This window comes from Pipistrellus hanaki (assembly GCF_964339955.1).
Source record: "Pipistrellus hanaki genome assembly, chromosome: 12".
NCBI classification, from domain to species: domain Eukaryota; kingdom Metazoa; phylum Chordata; class Mammalia; order Chiroptera; family Vespertilionidae; genus Pipistrellus; species Pipistrellus hanaki.
In genome coordinates, this window is record NC_140514.1 from 28,055,939 (window position 1) to 28,075,267 (window position 19,329).

Below are 19,329 nucleotides of genomic sequence, written 5' to 3' on the forward strand. Positions count from 1 at the left end.
GAGAGAAGCCGACCAGGGGAAGACCGGCGCCCGCGTGTGTGTGCCAGAGTGTGGGGGGCGACCGTCTCGAATTAGGGCGCAGGAGGAGCGGTCAGGGGCACCGGGGCGGGGCGCCCCCCTCCGCGCCCCTCGCCATGGACTTGCGCGCAGTTGGGACGCGCCTCGGCGGCGGCGCGCGGGAGGCGGCCGGGCCCCGGGGGCGCGCGGGGATGGCGAGGTAGGATGGCCGCCCAGCGCGAACCTCGTCGCCCCAGCCCCGCGGCTCCCGGGCGGCGGCGCCGCTGACTCGCCCCGGAGCGAGCGCGCAGGGTGTGGGCGGAGGCGGCCCCGCGGCGCCCGCGCGCCTTGGGGAGTCGCTGCTTTGCCTCTCGCACCCGCTCGCACCTGCCACCCGCGCGGACACCATGTCGAAGGCGGCCGGAGGCGGGGCGGCGGCGGCGGCGGAAAGTTGTCCCCCGGCCCCGGCCGGCCCGCCCGCCGCCGTGGAGGACCTGTCCAAAGTGTCGGACGAGGAGCTGCTGCAGTGGAGCAAGGAGGAGCTGGTCCGCAGCCTGCGGCGCGCCGAGGCCGAGAAGGTGAGCGCGATGCTGGACCACAGCAACCTCATCCGCGAGGTGAACCGCCGCCTGCAGCTGCACCTGGGCGAGATCCGCGGGCTCAAGGTGAGCGCGGGGCGGGGAGCGGAGAGGAGGGGAGGTCCCACACTGTGGGGAGCAGCGGGGCACCCCGGGAAGGTGGGCCAGGCTAACTTTCCCTCCCTCCCTCCCTCCGTCCACAGGTGATCCTCCCCATTCTCCAGGTCAGCACCCCACCCTGCACCCCATCCCCGCCCTTTGCAAACTTTCACAAACTTTGGAGGTGTCGAGCTCCTGAGCTCTTTCCCACTGGGATGCCGAGCTGCGAGCTCCCTCTTGGGGTCCGCTGTGGCGGGAGGAGGAGGAGCGGGCGCCCGGGATGCTGAGCGGCTGGGAGGAGGTGATGGGGACGCGGGATGTTTCGCGTCAGGTGCTGTGTGACATACCTGCAGGGGGAAGGCAAGCGAGGGAGCTGGTCTAGGGCATCGTCGCCCTTGGGGATGGGGCGGACGAAAAGGCTGCTCCGGCGCACGACCTCCCTGGCGGGCGGAGGGTGAGGACGAGGTGCCAGTGCCGGGGCGCGGGGCCGGCGGGGCGTTCTGGGGGAAGCTGCGGGCGCCGCCCTCGGAGCTGGCGGGCATCACCCGGTGCCATAGAGCTTTAGCTCTGCTTTCACCACGTTCTCTACCTGTTCCCGTGCCTTTTTTCTCCCCGGATTCGGATGGCGTCATCTGAGTGTGTCAGGCCCCCAGTACCCCCCTCCCCGTTTTATTTTAATTTAACCTTCTATGGTGGGAGCAGCAAAAGGACTCAGTATGGGAGGCGCAGGGTTTTGAAAGGTTACCCCGAGTGTCAGTGATGCTTGCTTTTTGAGCCAGGCAGCTCCATATTCTCTCTCTCTCTCTCTCTCTCTCTCTCTCTCTCTCTCTCTCTCTCTCTCTCTCTTTCTCCCTCCCTCCCTCCCTCCCTCCCTCCCTTCACTTTGCTACTAGGAAAAAGAAAAGAAAAAGAAAAAGGAAAAACAGTATCCATCCTCCCCAAACTTTCTTTTCTCCTTGGAGAGCTCTGCATGTGCCAGCAGTGTGCCTGCAGGCCGGCTGCCCCCCACCGGCGGCCTGGAGCCGCCCTGCGGGCGTGCACAAGAGGCGAGTTTCCTCTCCTGACTGCTTGTGCTGGTGCCTCCTGGTATTCCTTCCTCTCATTGTTCTGCTTTTGTTTATAGGAAGCCAGACTCCAACGCAATCACTGCAGGGACCTTAGGGAGCAAATTCCAGCAGGCACACGCTGTTCTTGTCCCCTTTCCACTCCCACCCACTGCTCAGGCTGCAGACACTTTCTCCATGGCCTCAGCGCCCCAGCCCTGGGATTCCAGGGCGGAGAGGAGGGGAGAGGAGGGGAGAGGAGGGAGAGGAGGGGGAGGAGCGGAATGCCAGGTGCCCACCTGCCTGCTGGACCCAGTCCAGGTGGAGTTGGTCTTTCCCCGAGGCCCCAACTGACTGTCATGTAGTCCCTAGAGTGGATGCCATTAGGAAGATCCCACGGTCAGAAAAATACCAAGGCTTTTTCCCCTTTGGCTTAATTCATCACTAATGGAGTATTTATTAAGTACCAGACTCTTGTGAGATTAGACAGGCTAGGGTAGTGGGAATATCATCTCAGAGGTAGGTTTGTATTTAGAGTCCTCATTTGCCAGGAGGGTGAGTTTGGTTCATTCATTTCTCAGAACCTCATTTTACTCATCAGTAAAATGCTATGATAATCATTATCTCCAGACATCAAGAATACAATTAAACTACAGGACAACCATCATTCAGAACTACTGGAAATCTAGCTGAATGGCAGTCCTACAACCAAGGATTTTAAGAAGAAGCCACATTGACACTAGTAGGAGGGGTGGAGACCCAACAGCCTGGTCCACACCCAGGTGTCACCCAGGAAAAAAATTGGAAGGTATATCTCAGCTTCAGAGATGCCCAGAGTAATGAGAGGTCCCAGCCCCACACCAGAACATCCCAGCCCAGAGTTCCAGTTCTGGGAAGAGAAATCCACATAACTTCTGGCTGTAAAGTGCAGCAGGGATTTTGGCTGAGTGAGAAAGAGGACTGCTGGAGTCCCAGGCAGTTTCTCTTAAAGGATCTAAACATGAATTTACTTGGATTCACTCCCTTTGAGTTCCAACACTAGGGAAGCAGCTGGAAAGGCACGAGGGACATCCAGGGAGTAACTATATTGTCCGGCATCCGGGTGAGAGCTGGAGGGACAGCTTTCTTCCAGATAGAAGTGCTGGCAGAAGCTATTGTGCCTTTTCTGAGCCCTTCCCCCACAGACCTGGCAGGCAGGTATCAAATCCGAGTCTCCCATCAACCTGACTATCATTGTCCTGCCCTGGTGATTTCCTGAGAGACCCTGCCCCATCAACTTTTGGGCCCACACAGGCTGTTTCCAGTGGTTTTTCCATGTGAATGGCCTGTCTTGGCTCACGCTTCTGAGTTTCCTAAAATTTCTCAAATAAGCAGCATCTAGTCTTGGCATGCTTTCTAAGTGTCCCCAGGGCCAGCACAAGTGGCAGTCAGCCTTGGTTTGCAGCTTGGCCACACCTGGGCACCTCCAAACCCAGAAGAGTGGCAGGCTTCTGCAGTCACTTTGTTGTTCATATCAGATGGCTCCAGGTAGAACACAGGTGGTGGCCACCCTTGGCCTGCACCTTCTGGGAGGCCCCAGAGCCAGTGAGCCTGGTGGACAGCTTCAGACCACATCTAAGCACCACCCAACCACCTCCCCAAGTGACACACACAAGTGTTGAACTCTGCGGGCATCAGAGCCCCTCTAAATTCCTGCTCCTTGGGTTGGGCCACTGCACTGCTGGTCCTCCATGGTGGCTGCAGCCAATCCTTGTAGGTGATAGGCCTGGGGGTCAATCCCTCCCATTGATGTGCCAACAGTAATTAAGGCTCAACTACAACAGGAGGGTGTACACAGCCCACAGGGGGAAGCACACCTGGAGTGCCCAGGTTAGGTGAACCGGGAGGCTGTGCCTCAGGACCCTATAGGATACCTATTATATTATATTAGGCTATTCTACCAAGCCTGCGAGATATAGCAGCTCTATGTAATACATAGAAACAAACACAGGGAGGTTGCCAAAATAAGGAGACAAATGTCCCAAATAAAGGAAAAGAACAAAACTCTAGAAAGAGAACTAAACAAGATGGATATAAATAATCTACTAGATGCAGAGTTCAAAACACTAGTTGAAAGGCTGCTCAACGAACTTAGGGGAAGAGTAGATGAACTTAGTCAGAACTTTATCAGTATAAAATAGTACATGGAAACCATAAGAAAGAACCAGTCAGAAATGAAGGATACATTAACTGAAATGAAGAATAAATTAAGGGGAATCAACAGTAGAGTGGATGAAGCCAAGAATCAAAACAACAATTTGGAATATTAGAAAGCAAAAAACACTCAATCAGAATAGCAAAAAGGAAAAAGAATTAAAAAAAAATGAGGATAGTGTAAAGAGCCTTTGGGACAACTTTAAGGATTCTAATATTTGCTTCATGGGGGTGCTGGAAGGAGAAAGCAAGAAATTGAAAACCTATTTAAAAAAATAGTGACGGTAAACTTCCGCAATCTGGTGAAGGAAATAGACATTCAAGTCCAGGAAGCACAGAGAATCCCAAACAAGATGAATCCAAAGAGGCTTACACCAAGAAACATCATAATTAAAATGCAAAATTTTAAACACAGAGGGAGAATCTTAAAAGCAGCAAAAGAAAAGTAGTTACTTACCTACAAGGGAGCTCCCATCAGATTGTCAGCTGACTTCTCAACTGAAACTTTGCAGGCCAGAAGGGTTTGGCAATAAATATTCAAAGTGATGAAAAGTAAGGACCTATGCAATGTTGCACTCTTGTATCTATGTTTCTCTCCTGCTCCCTTCTTCAATCTCTAAAAATTAATAAACCTACTTGGCTAGCATGGCTCAATATTTGAGCATTGACCTATGAATCAGGAGGTCATGGTTTAATTCTTGGTCAGGGCACATGCCATTGTTTCTGGCTCAAACCCTAGTGTTTGGTGTGCAGGAGGTGGCTGACAAATGATTTTCATCATTTCTCTCTCTCTCTCTCTCTCTCTCTCTCTCTCTCTCTCTCTCTCTTTCTCTCTCTCTCCAGTAGATATATATTTAAAAGTAAGTAAACTATTCTTATAATTTAAAAAAATAAAAGCAAGGACCGATAGCCAGATTACTCTACCCAGCAAAGCTATCAGTGAGAATCAAAAGGCATATAAAGAGCTTCCCAGACAAGAAAAAGCTAAAAGAGTTCATCGCCATAAACCAGTATTACATGAAATGTCAGTTAAAGGGTCTTCTTATAAGAAGAAGAAGATTAGGGAAAAGATTTAAAAAATATGAACAATAAAATGTCAATAAATACATATCTATCAACAATTGAATCTAAAATAACAAAATAAACAAGCAGAACAGAAACAGACTCATAGATACAGTGAACATTTTGACAGTTGCCAGAAGAGAGGGGTGTTGGGGCAATGGGTGAAAAAGGTGAGGGGATTAAGAAGTACGAATTGGTAGTAACAGAATAATGATGGGATATAAAGTACAGCACAGAGAATATAGTCCATAATCTAACCAGTATGTATGATGTCAGATGGCTATGGGATTTATTGGGATGATCACTTAGTAAGTTATATAATGTCTAATCACTGGGGGTACACCTGAAACTAATATATTGTATGTCAACTGGTGATTAAAAAATAAAATTATTTTAAAAAATAACCATTTCCTAGGGGGTTGTGACAATAAGTTATGATAAAGTAGGGGAAGACTTAACAATGGACTTGACTACAAAAAATGGTAGTTATTCTCACCAGGAGAGAACACATCTCTAGGATCTCAGTTTCTCAGGCAAAGTTGAAAAAGAAAAAGTGTGATTTATAACCCTCCAATTTAATCTTCCAGGGTATGAACAATAATGTGACTTGAAAGAGTTTTAAATTTATTAGTCAATTAATAATACGGCACATTGACATAATAGCTCAGAAATACTTGAACGTTCTTTTAACTTGTGTGGATTGACTGTGTATGTGTGATCACTGTGTGCACGGTGGTGATGGTGGTGGTGGGGGGTGGTCTTTATCCTCTGGCCTCATTCAGAAAAACACTTATTAGTCCAGTTAAAAGTGGTCACACTCCAAGTAGGAAGGTCTCCTGGTGGCCTAGCTTTGTGACCTGGCATTAAAAGACTTCCCAGCCCACCTCATTATCAAGTTAAACAATGATGGGGTCTGGTAACATTCTGACATAGCCTCTACTTTTCCTTCCCACCGTACCTGAAGCTGCAAGGTGGTATCTGCAAGACCTCTAACCCACCTCTCAAGAGGCTGTTTTAGACCCTGCTCAGAGGTCAATCATCTCCCTTCTCTTCACCATCTTGGCTTAGAGCTTTCCTGATCTATTAATGCGGTTGGCTGAATACTTCTGGAAGGAAGATTTTTTCTTTTTCTTTTGATGTTTGGGATTCTCAAGTGAGGACTAAATTTAGGGTAATTAAAGCCATAACACTTTTTCTATTTTTTTTAATGCCCTTTGTGAGTTGTCTTTGAAAGTAGATCTATATATTTTCAAAGCTGCTAGGTGTCCTGTAGCAGTAGACTTAGGGAGATGGGAGCATCAGTTCTTTTTCTTTGAGGGGCCTGTGACTCTGTCCAGTCACTGCCTGACTTGTTTGTATTTAAACATTTGGGAGGCAGTGCAGTATGGGGCAGTGGAAAGACAAAAGGATTTGGAGTCTGCAATCTGGGTAGCTTGGGCAAACTGTTAACTTCTTTGGGCCTCTCTATTCCCATCTGCTAAGTGGGGATACTGATACACAGGTGAGGAAATGCCAGCGAGGTTAAATAGCTTTCTCAAGGCCATACGGATATAAATGTTCAACATAGGCTGATGTTCTTTTCTTTGGCTGGTTGACATTCTCTGGTTAGAATATGTGCTACTGGAATGGATGGAGGGAAGAGATTAGGGTTCTAATGTTATAAGGAATTGTATTTCTGAGAAGTATATTGTTCATTGCTGACCATGTACCAACACTCAAGCTGCTATGACCTGGCATTTTAGGAAGTGGGGGTAGGTTTGGGGGAAGTGGATCTTGGCAGCACATTAATTTCCCCCCTTGCTCCCCAAAACACTGATTTCCCATCCTGCAATGATGAAAAATAGCAAAAACAATTCTACTTTAACCACAGGTACATTACTTGAGAGTCTTATGAATAAAATTTTGGGTTGTGTGCTATAAGATGGTTTAATCTTTTAAAAGTCCATTTTAAACAGAAGGATAATGTCTGGTGGCACATGGCAACGTTACAAGAACACTTCATTTTTTTTTTTTTAAATAAATCTTTATTGTTCATATTATTACAAAAGTTCCTCATTTTTCCCCCCTTCACCAGGTTCCCACCCACCCTCTTCCCTTCTCTCCCCACCCCCCATTGTCCTCATCCATAGGTGCACAGTTTATGTTCAGTCTCTTCCCCAAGAATTGTCAGTCCACTCCCCTTCCATACCTCTGATTCTATTATATTCAACAGTTAATATTGTTCATCAGGTTTTTTAATTCCCTTGGTTTTTAGATTCACTTGTTGATAGTTACATACTTGTTGTTCATAATCTTTATCTTTATTTTCTTCCTCTTCCTAAAGAACCCCCTTCAGCAATTCATATAATTCTGGTTTGGCAGTGATGAACTCCTTTAGCTTTTTTTTAAAGAGAAAGCCCAAGTATTAATGTGGCAGATTTGAAGAAGCTGGCTCACAAGGTTGTTATCAAGCTGGTTGCTTAACTGTCTGTTCATCAGAAGGCAAAGGAAGTAGCTCAGCATTGAAGAGTAAATACTGTTCTCAGGAAAACTAATGATAGGAAGAAGGAGCTGTGCTGAAGGAGAGGGAATGGCCCAATAGCCATCCTTTCTCCCCCAGCTGGAACTGAGAAGTATTTGTTTCCCTCCATCTGGAAAGGGCATTAACTCCTTGAAGCCTACGGTAGTACAAGTCCTGTTTACTTCCCAGTTCTGGAGAAATCAGAAATAGTTGTAGGATAGTCAGAGGTAAAGTATTTTCAGGGGAAATTTAGTTACTTGAAGAAGAACATGACTTAAAATTTCTATGAAATGATAGGATTGAACTAAATGTGGAATAGGTTTTGAAGCTTAGAAAGGTTAATTTTGTTTAGTATTATTTTCTCAGAATGCCCACAGCTTCTGATTTCCCTTAAAAAGCATCCGTGTCAAGGGATAATTTATTCTCTTACTACTGTAGACTCCAACATGGCAGTAGCTAGAGCTCTATCCTGTTTGAACACAGTCTAGGGCTTTAGAGAATTGGTTAGTCCATAAACACATATTAAGTGTTTACTCTATGCAAAGCACCCTGCCAGATGTGTCAGATATGCAAATAAGGACATTGGGATGAACCCTGGTCTCCAGAAGCTAAGATATCTACCTTAAAAAAAAAAAAAAAAGTCCTCTAGCTAGTGTATCTTATAGGCAGTAAGCGAAGAGTGGGAAAATTCTTTCATTCATTTATTCCTGGTGCTGCTGTACTCCAGGTGTTGTTGTTCTAGGGTTGGGGGAGTCTTCTTAGAGGAATTTCTCCTTTTATAAGTTCATATAAGGGAGAGGATCATATTTTCTAATTAGAAAACTAGACAAAATCAGGGTTCAGAGTGAGCGGACCGAGAGGAAGTTAAAGGTGGCCAATGGTTCATTCATTTTCCCTGCAAAGGGGAGGTGATGTGCAGGGTTATAAAAGGGTTCACATGCAGGAGAGTCAGAACCTGCAGGGAGTGTTTTTGGACACCAGTCTGGCCAAAGACAGCTTGGACTGGAGCAGGTGTGGGAATGGGGAAGACCAAAGGGCAGAGAGGCAGGCCAAGAGAAGGAGGCCAGGTGAGAAGTTTTTGGCACTTCCAGAAAGTGGCATTGAGAAGCAAAGGAATGAATGGGTGTTAGAGACAAGGAAACAGGTGACGGTGATGCCAAGAGTTGGCAGTGGAGTTGACCACTAAGCTGCACAGATCCTCTTCTTCCTCGGGCCTTGAGCATCATCTTTGGAGATGCAGGGCATGGTTGACAGATGTTTTCTAGTTTATTTATTTATTTATTTATTTATTTATTTATTTTAAAATATATTTTATTGATTTTTCACAGAGAGGAAGGGAGAGGGATAGAGAGCTAGAAACATCGATGAGAGAGAATCATCGACCAGCTGCCTCCTGCACACCCCCCACTGGGAATGTGCCCGCAACCAATGTACATGCCTTTGATCGAAATCAAACCTGGGACCTTTCAGTCCGCAGACCGATGCTCTATCCACTGAGCCAAACCGGTTTCGGCTCTAGTTTATTTTTAAGTCAGTAGCAGGGAAAGTATTGGAATCAATCTGAATTTAAGAGAATTAAGGCCCCACTAGAGCACCTCTGGTTCTGGATTAGACAGCAGCCACAAGGCCCGAAGTTTCCGGGCTTTGTGAAACTGGGGAAGTCTTAGGTAGCCACTCAGGTCTCACCCCCACCAAACCATGGTGCTTTTAGAAACTGTTACCCCTTTTATATTGTATGTGTGAATGGAGCATAAATGGGGACTTCTCAATTAATATTTAAATTCCTGGGTTTCAGGTATCTACAGTTGAAGCATCCATCTTGTATGAAAACTGCTGTTTGAAATTTTACCCCTGCTATTTGGCTTCTGTAAATTTAACCTTCCCCAGACAAGATTATCAGTGCTGGTGCCAGGCCAGGCCTCTGGTTGAGGTCTCAAGGCCCCAGCACACAGGGGCTCTTTAAGAACTTGAAAAAGGGGGCCAGAAACACTGCATATTTGGGAGACAAAGAAGGCAAAACCATATAAATAGGAAGAATTCCTGCATGTTGGGGCCCAGAATTTGAGAGACATTTTCCTCTGGACCTGCGCGTAATAAATGTAACTCCATTTCTCTAAGAATTGCTTTGTTGTTCTTCGGTTTTCTGTGACACAGTGGGGGCGCGGAGCTCTGGATGCACAGAAGGGAACAGAATAGATGGTGCAGTGGAGGTGAGCGGGAGTCTTCACTCATGACCAGTTTGATGAGGATGAAGACATGACTAATAGCCACGCTCAACCATATGTCCCTCAACCATATGTGATTACAAATTGTAATAAATGCAACAGAGGCAAAGTCTAAGGGATAATGGTAGAGCATAGCGGGCAGTGGTCAAGGAGGGCCTCCTTGGGAAGTAACAAAGTAAGACCTAAGGGTCATGTGAAAGGCTGGGGGAAGCATTCCAAGTGAAGGAGGGGAAGGGCTTGTCCCTCGAGGTCCAGAACCAGGGTATCTTGGTGGGGCTCAGTGCATGATGCGAAGGGGATGTTCTCACCTTCTCCACTGCTACCATGTGCCAAAGCCACCATCATCTCCCTCTATCCGGACCAGCCTAGTAGCCTCCTAGCTGGTCTCTGGGCTTCCATCTTAGTCTGTCTCCCTCTCTTCTATCCGCCTCCCCCTAACCCCCAGCTAATCTGTTGTTCACACAAAACTGTGGTGATTCTTTACAAATTGAATCCTATCATGTCATTCCTCTATCCCAGGGGTCCTCAAACTTTTTAAAGTGGGGGCCAGATCACGGTCCCTCAGAGAGCTGGAGGGCCGGACTATATGAACTACTAATTCCTACTGTAACACCTCGGCTGCGCTCACTGCCCAAAAAACCTGGCGGGCCGGATCAGACATGCGGCCCGAGGGCCGTAGTTTGAAGACCCCTGCTCTATCCTCTGCTCACCAATTCAGAGTCCTCCCCATGGCTGATGAGGCCCTGCATTCCCTGGCCCTGATACCTCTCAGACCTCTTTTCCATTTGCCCTCCTTTCTCTCCTCACCGGAGCCACATTTGACTCAGGGCTTTTATACTTGGCATTTTCTTTGCCTGGGGTCATCTCTCAAATGCTTACTTCTTCATTTCACTCAGGCCTTTGCTGAGATGCCTCTTCATTCTCCTCCTCCTCCTCCTCCTCCTCCTCCTCCTCCTCCTCCTCCTCCTCCTCCTTGTTTAAAGGTATTCTTTAATCTGCTTTAATTTTCTTCCCAGCATTTTCCTCTATAGGACATTATGTTCTGTATTTGCTTTTTGCTAGTCTTCCCCATTAGAATGAAAGCTGTAGGATGTCAGGGTCTTGTTGCACATCAGCTGGATCGGTGTCTGGCCCATAATAGGTGCTTACTAAATATCTGTGAATGAATCAGTGACTCACCATTCATGTTGGAGAAGCAGGCAGGCCCAGAAGGGGCCTCATGAGCACTTGAAAGATTTTGCACTTTATCCTAAGGGCAGTGGGAAGCTATTAAGGGCTTTTAGCATAGGAGTGATGAGATGAGGTACATTTTGGAGCTAGATTTCAGAAGATTCATTGAGCTCAGGAGTGGCAGGCAAGGGAGAAGGAGGCACCAGCACAACGAGGTTCTTCTGAAGAACAACAGGACGGGTGGAGGCGGCATTTGCCAAGAGGTGCAGTTTGGGGAGGGCAGTCTGAACATGAGCTCAGCATTGCTGTGTTTCATGTGTGGAGCCTGGGAGATGAGTGGGGGTGTGGCCAGTGACTGGTTGGACTTGCAGGACTGAAGTGCCCCCAGAGGGCAGTTGTGCTGTTCCCTCTGGCGGGGGGAATTGGGGCAGGAATCCCATGCCATGGCCTGAAAGCCTAGGCAGTGCCTGTTTGGGAGATAAAAGGCCTTTTAAACATGTCACAAGTCAGAAGCAGCCATCTCTCTTCCTCGAAGGTGGCACAGGAGAGCGGATTTTTAAAATTTCATTTATTTATTTATTTATTTATTTTTTAAGGATTCCCTGTTAATGAAAAACTGCTCACTAATACTGAATGAAAGACCTTGGACGAGACAAACTTGGCAAGGTCTAGTGTTTTCTCCTGTAAAAGAACCATCATAATCATGATCCCCTAAGTGTTTTGGTGAATATTAGATGGGATAATACACGGAAAGCAGTAGACAGGGAGCACAACCGATACCTATTATTTATTTTTAGTTTTAGTTTTATATATTTTATTGATTTTTTTTTTACAGAGAGGAGGAGAGAGGGACAGAGAGCCAGAAACATCGATGAGAGAGAAACATCGATCAGCTGCCTCCCTCACACCCCACACTGGCGGTGTGCCTGTAACCAAGGAACATGCCCCTGACTGGAATTGAACCCGGGACCCCTCAGTACACAGGCTGACGCTCAATCCACTGAGCCAAACCGGTTTTGGCGATACCTATTGTTTTTATTTTTACAAACTTGACGCTTCCTCTCCCCTCCCCTCCTCCGGTCACCGCAGGGAGAACTGGCCAGCTCTCGGCTGCCTCTCCCGAGTCTCACTAAGCCTGACGCAGCCTCAACGCGCAGGTTCCTGAGCGGCTGTCTTTGTCTCTCTCTTCCCAGGACATCAACCAGAAACTGCAGGAGGACAACCAGGAGCTGCGGGACCTCTGCTGCTTCCTGGACGACGACCGGCAGAAAGGCAAGAGGGTGTCCCGGGAGTGGCAGAGACTGGGCCGCTTCACCGCGGGGGTGATGCACAAGGAGGTGGCCTTGTACCTGCAGAAGCTGAAGGAGCTGGAGGCGAAGCAGGAGGAGGTGGTGAAGGAGAACCTGGAGCTCAAGGAGCTGTGCGTGCTGCTGGACGAGGAGAAGGGCGCGGGCTGCGCGGGCAGCCGCTGCTCCATCGACAGCCAGGCCAGCTTGTGCCAGCTCACCGCCTCCTCCACCGCCCCCTACGTGCGGGACGTGGGCGACGGCAGCAGCACCTCCAGCGCGGGCAGCACCGACAGCCCCGACCACCACAAGCAGCAGCACGCGGGCGGCGGCAGCCCCGAGCACCTGCAGAAGCTGCGGGCGGAGGGCAGCCCCGAGCACGCCGCCAAGCACAGGAGCACCAGCCCGGAGCACCTGCAGAAACCCAGGGCCTCCGGGGCCCCGGATCACCCCAAAGCACTCAAAGGACCCAGCCCCGAGCACCACAAACCCCTGGGCAAGGGCAGCCCCGAACAGCAGAGGCACCCGCCGCACCCCGGCAGCAGCCCCGAGACGCTGCCCAAGCACGTGCTGAGCGGGAGCCCCGAGCACTTCCAGAAGCACCGGGCCGGGGGCAGCCCCGAGCACGCCCGGCACAGCGGCGGGAGCCCGGAGCACTTGCAGAAACACGCCCTCGGCGGGAGCCTGGAGCACCTGCCCAGGGCCAGGGGCACCAGCCCCGAGCACCTCAAGCAGCATTACGCGGGGAGCCCTGACCACAAACACGTGGGTGGAGGCGGCGGTGGCGGCGGCGGAGGCAGCAGGGAGGGCACCCTCCGGAGACAGGCGCAGGAGGAAGGGTCGCCCCATCACCGGAACGTCTACAGTGGCATGAACGGTGGGTCAGTACGTGCTGGGGATTGCTTTTGGCCGGGCAGCTGCGGAGAGAGATCTGAATGAGAAAGGGCGGTCCCTACAGATTAGAATGTGCAGTCCCTGGCCAGGGGGTGGGCTGGGGGAGGAGCAAAGATTTGCCCTAATTCATGATGTGTGCTTCTTCCACTCGGTTGGTTTTGGTTTAAACAGGTATCAGTCGAGTAAGCTTGGAAAAGAGGAAGGCCGAGAGGAGGGAGAGGAATAATAATTCCAGGGGTCGCTGACTAGTCGGGGTGAGATTTATGGGAAACTGAAGATGAAACCAGATCCAGTCTCTTAAGATTCTTCCGTCTTGAACTTGAGCGTTTTCCTAGTTGTGTGCAGTCTCCTGCTAGGGCTCACTGGTGGAACAGGTGACTAAAAGGTTTTCCAATCCAATTGTAATAAACTGGAGGCCCAGTGCAGAAATTCATGCACAGGTGAGTTCCGGCTGGCCTGGCCCCAATCGGGCAGATCAGAACCAGGCCTGTCTAAAAGAGACGGCAGAAGGTTGGCTGGCTGGCCCTGCCCAGTTGGGGAAAGGGGCCGAGGGTGATTGGTCCTTGGTCATGAGGAGGGGCTGTGGCGGTTGGCCAGCTGCCCCTGCCCCAAATGGGGTGGGGGTGGGGGGCTAATGGGGACCAGCAGCCTGGGGGAGGGGCCATGGGTGGTTGGCCAGTGGCCCTGTCCCGATTGGAGGCAGAGCTGACTGGGGGAGAGGCTGCAGGCCTAGGGGTGGGGCCTGCAGGGGGAAAGGCTGTGGGAGGTTGGCTGGCAGCCCACCCCACATCAGCCGGTTTACTGGCCACAGTGGATGTCATAGCGACAGGTGGTTATGGCATTCTGGTTGCTGGCTTTATATATATATATGATTATCCTAATAAAAGGGTAATATGCAAATTAACCATCACTCCATCACAAAGATGGCAGCACCCATAGCTACAAGATGGTGGTGCCAGCCCTCTCAGCCCCACCATAGTCCCCCAGTCCTGTGGGGCAGCCGCTGAGAGCGGGCAGAGTGAGTGGCCTGGCAAAATGCTTGCTTCATCGCTGTGGTGATGAGGCGTAGTGATGAGGCAAGGTTCCGTGCTGGCTTTGGATGGGCCTCAGAGAGCCTCTGGGCAGCAGGCACAGAGCAGCCAGACCCTGGAGAGAGCTACTGGTGCAAAACCAATATCATTAGAAAGGAAATGCACAGGCTTGATGCTGGGTTGCCTGAATGCCTATAAATATGCCTTACTTGACCTTGAAGATTTTTTTATGGTGTTGGGGGCCTTAGCATGAATGTGTGACTTTACTTTGTATCTAAAATGTATCAAATGATTTCTTTCTCTACTCACTCAAAACCACCCAACCCTCCCAAACAAGGTCCCTGGAATGAATTCTAAATGGTATGCTCTTTGATTTTAACATGAGAAATATTTTATCGGTTGTCTAAACGTTCCTTTAAAAAAATGTATAGATGTGTTTGGACACTCCTTTGCTTTCCACAGCATAATATGCACTGCATTTGCTGAGGTGGCTCTAAATCCAAGTTTGTAAACTGTTGGAAGAGGCTTAATTTTCTGAATCTTGGTTCTGAAACCACCTTGAACTCTAGAGGGGGAAAAAAATCATTTCTTTAAAAAACAAATGAAAAACTCCTTACCATTCTTTTATGTCACCTATGGTTGGTTGAGTTGGAACGAAAATGATTGGTTTTATGGACTGTGGGCTCTTTTCATCCAAAACATCTGAGGTTTCTCACTCTGTTTGAAAGCTGCTCAGGAGTCAGCGGCAGTCAGCTTTGAGCAGTGGCGGCTTCCAATTCTAGCGACGACACAATGGGGTAAATTTCCAATATTGTACTTGGGGATTTGCCTGTTGGATTCCATTTCATCCTAATCCTTTTCTTGTAGTGCTGAAAACTGACTCCTAAAGCTTGGCTTCTAATGCATCCAGTGTTCTCTTAAGCACACGTGGGACTTGAAAGGGTGGGGAAGGTAGGATGATTGGTTGTTTGAGTTGGGAGATGGAGACGGGGAGAAGCCAATTCTTCTGCTGTGTAGAGAGGCCTCCTGGCTGGGGGGGCTTCTAAGTTCACTGCACGTCACTCACTCTTTCCAGGAGGGGCAGAGATGCTGCCAGATGCTGAAGGCAGCCTTGGCTGCACAGCTCTCACCCGGATGAAAGTCATGGTGAAAGATATTTCGGTTGTGCTACTACCAAAGCTAGGTCATTGACAGGAAGTTTGTCTTCAGGGGGTCATGGGTTAACAGGAAGATGACGTTAATGACTTTTCCATTTCTTAATTACTTTTTGATGAACGTGAGAAGTAAATGGTGTGCACTATTTTAAGGAGAGTGTCTGTTGAACAACAAAAAAATACTTAGTGGCAGGTGGTTAACTTACACAACAATTCTCTCTACAAAACGACTTTTTAAAGTAAAGAACTCATTGAGTTTAATCAATGTATTATATTTTCTTAGTATACAAAAAAAGTTTTTAGGTGCGACTTTTAAACGATGCCTGGCATAAAGTAAGGAATGTCTCTAGATAAGGATGACATTACATCATGACTTATTGTTGCTTGGATTCAGATAAATATCGTGGGCCAGGCAAATGATTTTAAAAAATGTAGCCATTTTATGTAGTTAAAAATTTGATGCGTCATTTAGAATGTCACTGTATTTCATATTTTTGTGTTTACTTCTTTTCTCATTCTAAAGTGACAAATCTTTTGACAGTTGATATGCTCACCAAGGTATATTTGTAGCACATTTACATTATGTTTTTAGTTCAGTAATTAATTGGAAAATGAAGTGGCACAATGTTCATGGATCATCAGCCTATAAACTTGGGCACTGGCAGCTTGTATTTATCCTGCTGTTGCAAATTAATTTTTGATATGGTTGGTAAGACATGATCTTTTATACTTACAAATCACCGCACACGTTGCTTGAGTCATTGGTTTGTGAACAGATAGGAACCAGTAGCGAGTTTAATCCCAAATTGCAGATTTGCCAAGTCATTTACAGAGTCATTCTGTTGCAGTTGGTGTGAGATCTGAGTGTTTTGGATGAGCACTGGCATGCTTTTATAGGAGCAGAAAGGAGGTGAGAGTAGGTGGAAGTGTCTGCATCATATGGCAGAATGAATCAGAGATAGATGGTGGGATATTGTCCTACTTGTAAGGATATACATCCCTCCAAGAAGACACAATATGTACAGGGAGGAAACATTAGTGAAAACAATTGCTGTTTTAGTTGACTGTGCCTTGAGCTTCTTTAAGTCTTCTTGGGCCTTCAGTGGCAAGCTACTGGATTAATTGGTAGATGAACTTGACCTCCAAGAGTTTCCTTTGGTTAAAACATTTGGCTTAATTTCCAACTTTTAGGCAGTTTTCTCTTAAAAATATCTAAGGCTATATAGCCACTTTTCAATTAGTAGCTGACTCAAAAGCAAAGACAGGGGGGGGAAAAAGCCACAGGGGGGGAAAAAAATCTGCAAATTGAACAAAAGGCTCATGAATGCATTTCCTTGTTTAGAAGTTATTATTCAACTACTTGATTTCAATTTTGTAGAAAGATCCATTTGCAAAGAGGAAGCAGATTCAACACTTATCACATCTAGACATTAAGGCATTTGTCTATTCATTCAAGTTACTTGCTGTATTCCAGATTTGTAAATTAAGTAATTATGAATAGCCACTTCTAGCTATAAATGTACACACACTGATAGCCTCCTGGAGAATGGGGGATTCGCTTACCCGATTCCATTGAAATCCAAGGTTGGCTTCCACTTTTTTAGGCGAAAGCGTTTCCTTTCACTAGGAGACCAAGGGCTTTTGCTTCCAGGTATCAGCTGGCAGATCTTTGCTTTTTCACAGAAAACTTTTTAAGCTCAGGTCATGGATGCCACGGATGATTCAGGTTCTTTCAGCAGCAATAGCTCTGCTTTATTGTTAGCCTTCCAGACAGGCATGATTCTGATCACCAGGCCTTTCTTTACCAGGAGTCCACCCATGGGACATTATGAATCCAGTCTAAAAATAGTAACAAGAATTTTATTTTAATTCTAGAAGCACATATTTCTGGTTATCAGCAACGAAGAAAAAAATTCGTGGAAGAAACATTACTCCTTATTTTATTGCTGATCGTCTTTCTTCTGAAAGCATTGCTCAGTTATTATTCATTTGACATTTGAGGGCAGGTTCTAGTGACCAATAGCTTCCTACTCTTACTCAACGTCACCTAACGATGAGAGCACACACTGGGCATTATTCACTTATCTTAGACAAGGTCCATTCAGAACTGCTTTTGGCCTGGCAGGACGGAGTGTCAAGGTTGCAAGTCTCCCTCCTGAAAGCTTCTTACCGCCTCTTTTCATCTTTCATGGGTGTCTCTCTAGAGATAGAAAGAGCATCCAGTTTCTCCCACTAACTCTTTTCTCTAGAGTAGGGGTGTCGAACTCAATCAGAGAAGGGGCCAAAATCTAAAATCCAGCCTAAATCGCGGGCCGAATGGTTTACTGAACAGTCATAAACTGACAATGTCATAAACTGACAGCGGAGTGCAGTGATGACAGCGCGGTGCGGGCCACATTGCAAGGCCTGGTGGGCTGGATTTGGCCCGCGGGCCTTGTGTTTGACATATGTGCTCTAGAGGAGAAGTTTCTCAGCAGCAGCACTGGTCACCTTTGGGGCCAATGAAATCTTTGTTTTGGGGCGGTCGTTTTGTGTGTCTTAGGAGATTTAGCAGCATCCTGGGCTGTACCCCTGAACCACCCCCAGATGTGACCAATTAACATGTCCCCAGGCCCCAGCCCAGTGTGTGAGCAGAATTGCCCCTGATCCAGAATCACTGCGTCGGAGCCGTGTTTTCCAATCTGGCTGCAGATTAAAATCCCTGTGGGAGCTGTGAAAAAATCCCTGGGCCTGGGCCCCACACTCAGATGCAGATTGGATTGGTCTGGCACTGGGCCTGGGCACGTAGCAAAATGAGCTCCGCAGGTGAAACCTGTTGCCCCTGGCTTTTTAAGGTGGGTCCCTGTGGGTGAAGCTCTCACACACCCAAGCCTCCCGGGGAGAAGGAAGTTCACTCTCCCCTTTTTTTTGCTGAAATGAACGCCCCCACTGAGAAGGACTGACCCCAGCAGGTACTGTAAGACTTCACCCCTCTCAACCCAGAGCAAGGCTATCTTATAAGGCTCTTTGGGGGGACTGAGTTTTTGGCAGGTGGAATTATTAGGTTAATTTTGGGAAACCCTGGTATATGGATAGTTCAAGATGACTTTTTAAAGCCTTTGCCTCTAGATGGAAAAGGGAGAACGTGAGCTTTTAACCAATTTCCAATGGTGGATACCAATGGTGCATGTAGATCACACAGCGTCTGCAATGTGAATGCGTGTTTCCCCGTTTATAGGTTTTACCCTGGGCCTTAGGACTGCTCCTTATTCTCTGTTGAGGTTATTAATGAGCGGACAAAAATGCTGAGAACACAAAATGGCCTTGTTTGTGGACGGGTAAGAACCTGCGTGTGGAGAAGCCCAGCAGGATTTTCCGAAGCAAGGTCATCTGTAAATTAAGTAGTACTGCAATATAGCATGAATAATTGCTCTCATTAATCTTATATTTTGCTTAGAAAAAGCCATAGTATTCCTTACGAATGAATTTGGACAACAGAAATTGAATATCTCTTGGGATAAAATTTCAGTGGTTACAGTATTTCAGAACTGATTTAATTGCAGATCTCTGATTACCTTTTCTATTGTGTGAGCTGAGATGGAAATGGTTAAAAAACTAGATAACAGTTTTTGATCTTCAGACTTCAGTATGGTAATTTGGTAGCCTTATATCCACTTTGATAGGATGTCAACTTAGGAAGTTTTGAAAAATAGAATCAATTGTTGTACCATACTTGTGTGTGCACATTGCATTTATCATAAGGATGTATTAGATTACATTTTTATTTAATGGCATAAAAACGTACTATTGGGCATATTTTGAAATTTCTTAAACTATATCTGAGAGGCAAACTATTACTGGAAAGCCCAGATGGCTTGGAAAGGAATTTTCTAGTAGAAAAGGAACATTCTACTAGAAAGTCAGGTTTTTCAACTCCACTGTAATAATAGCACAAAACTAGACACGATTTTAAGTTCTTTAAATCTAGGGGATTCTTTCCATCTTTCTCCAAAGGAGATTTTCTGTATCTACAATCTGTTAGTATATGTGTATGTACATGTATATTTTATTAACCTTAGTATTGCATCTGAACAATGTCAAACATTCATTTGACTGTT

At 47.3% G+C, this 19,329-nt stretch overlaps 1 protein-coding gene across 6 annotated transcripts in view; it reads left to right on the forward strand.

Annotated features, from left to right (window-relative positions):
* Positions 1-263: 263 nt before the first annotated feature.
* Positions 264-19,329, forward strand: part of CCDC85A (coiled-coil domain containing 85A) — a 160,645-nt gene continuing 141,579 nt past the window's right edge. For all 6 annotated transcript variants that reach the window (XM_084900809.1, XM_084900810.1, XM_084900811.1 and 3 more), the window contains exons 1-2: positions 264-662; positions 12,061-13,030. In XM_084900809.1, coding sequence (XP_084756935.1) covers positions 405-662; positions 12,061-13,030 — 1,228 coding nt within the window. In that variant the 5' untranslated portion in view covers positions 264-404. The remainder of the gene's footprint in view (positions 663-12,060; positions 13,031-19,329) is intronic.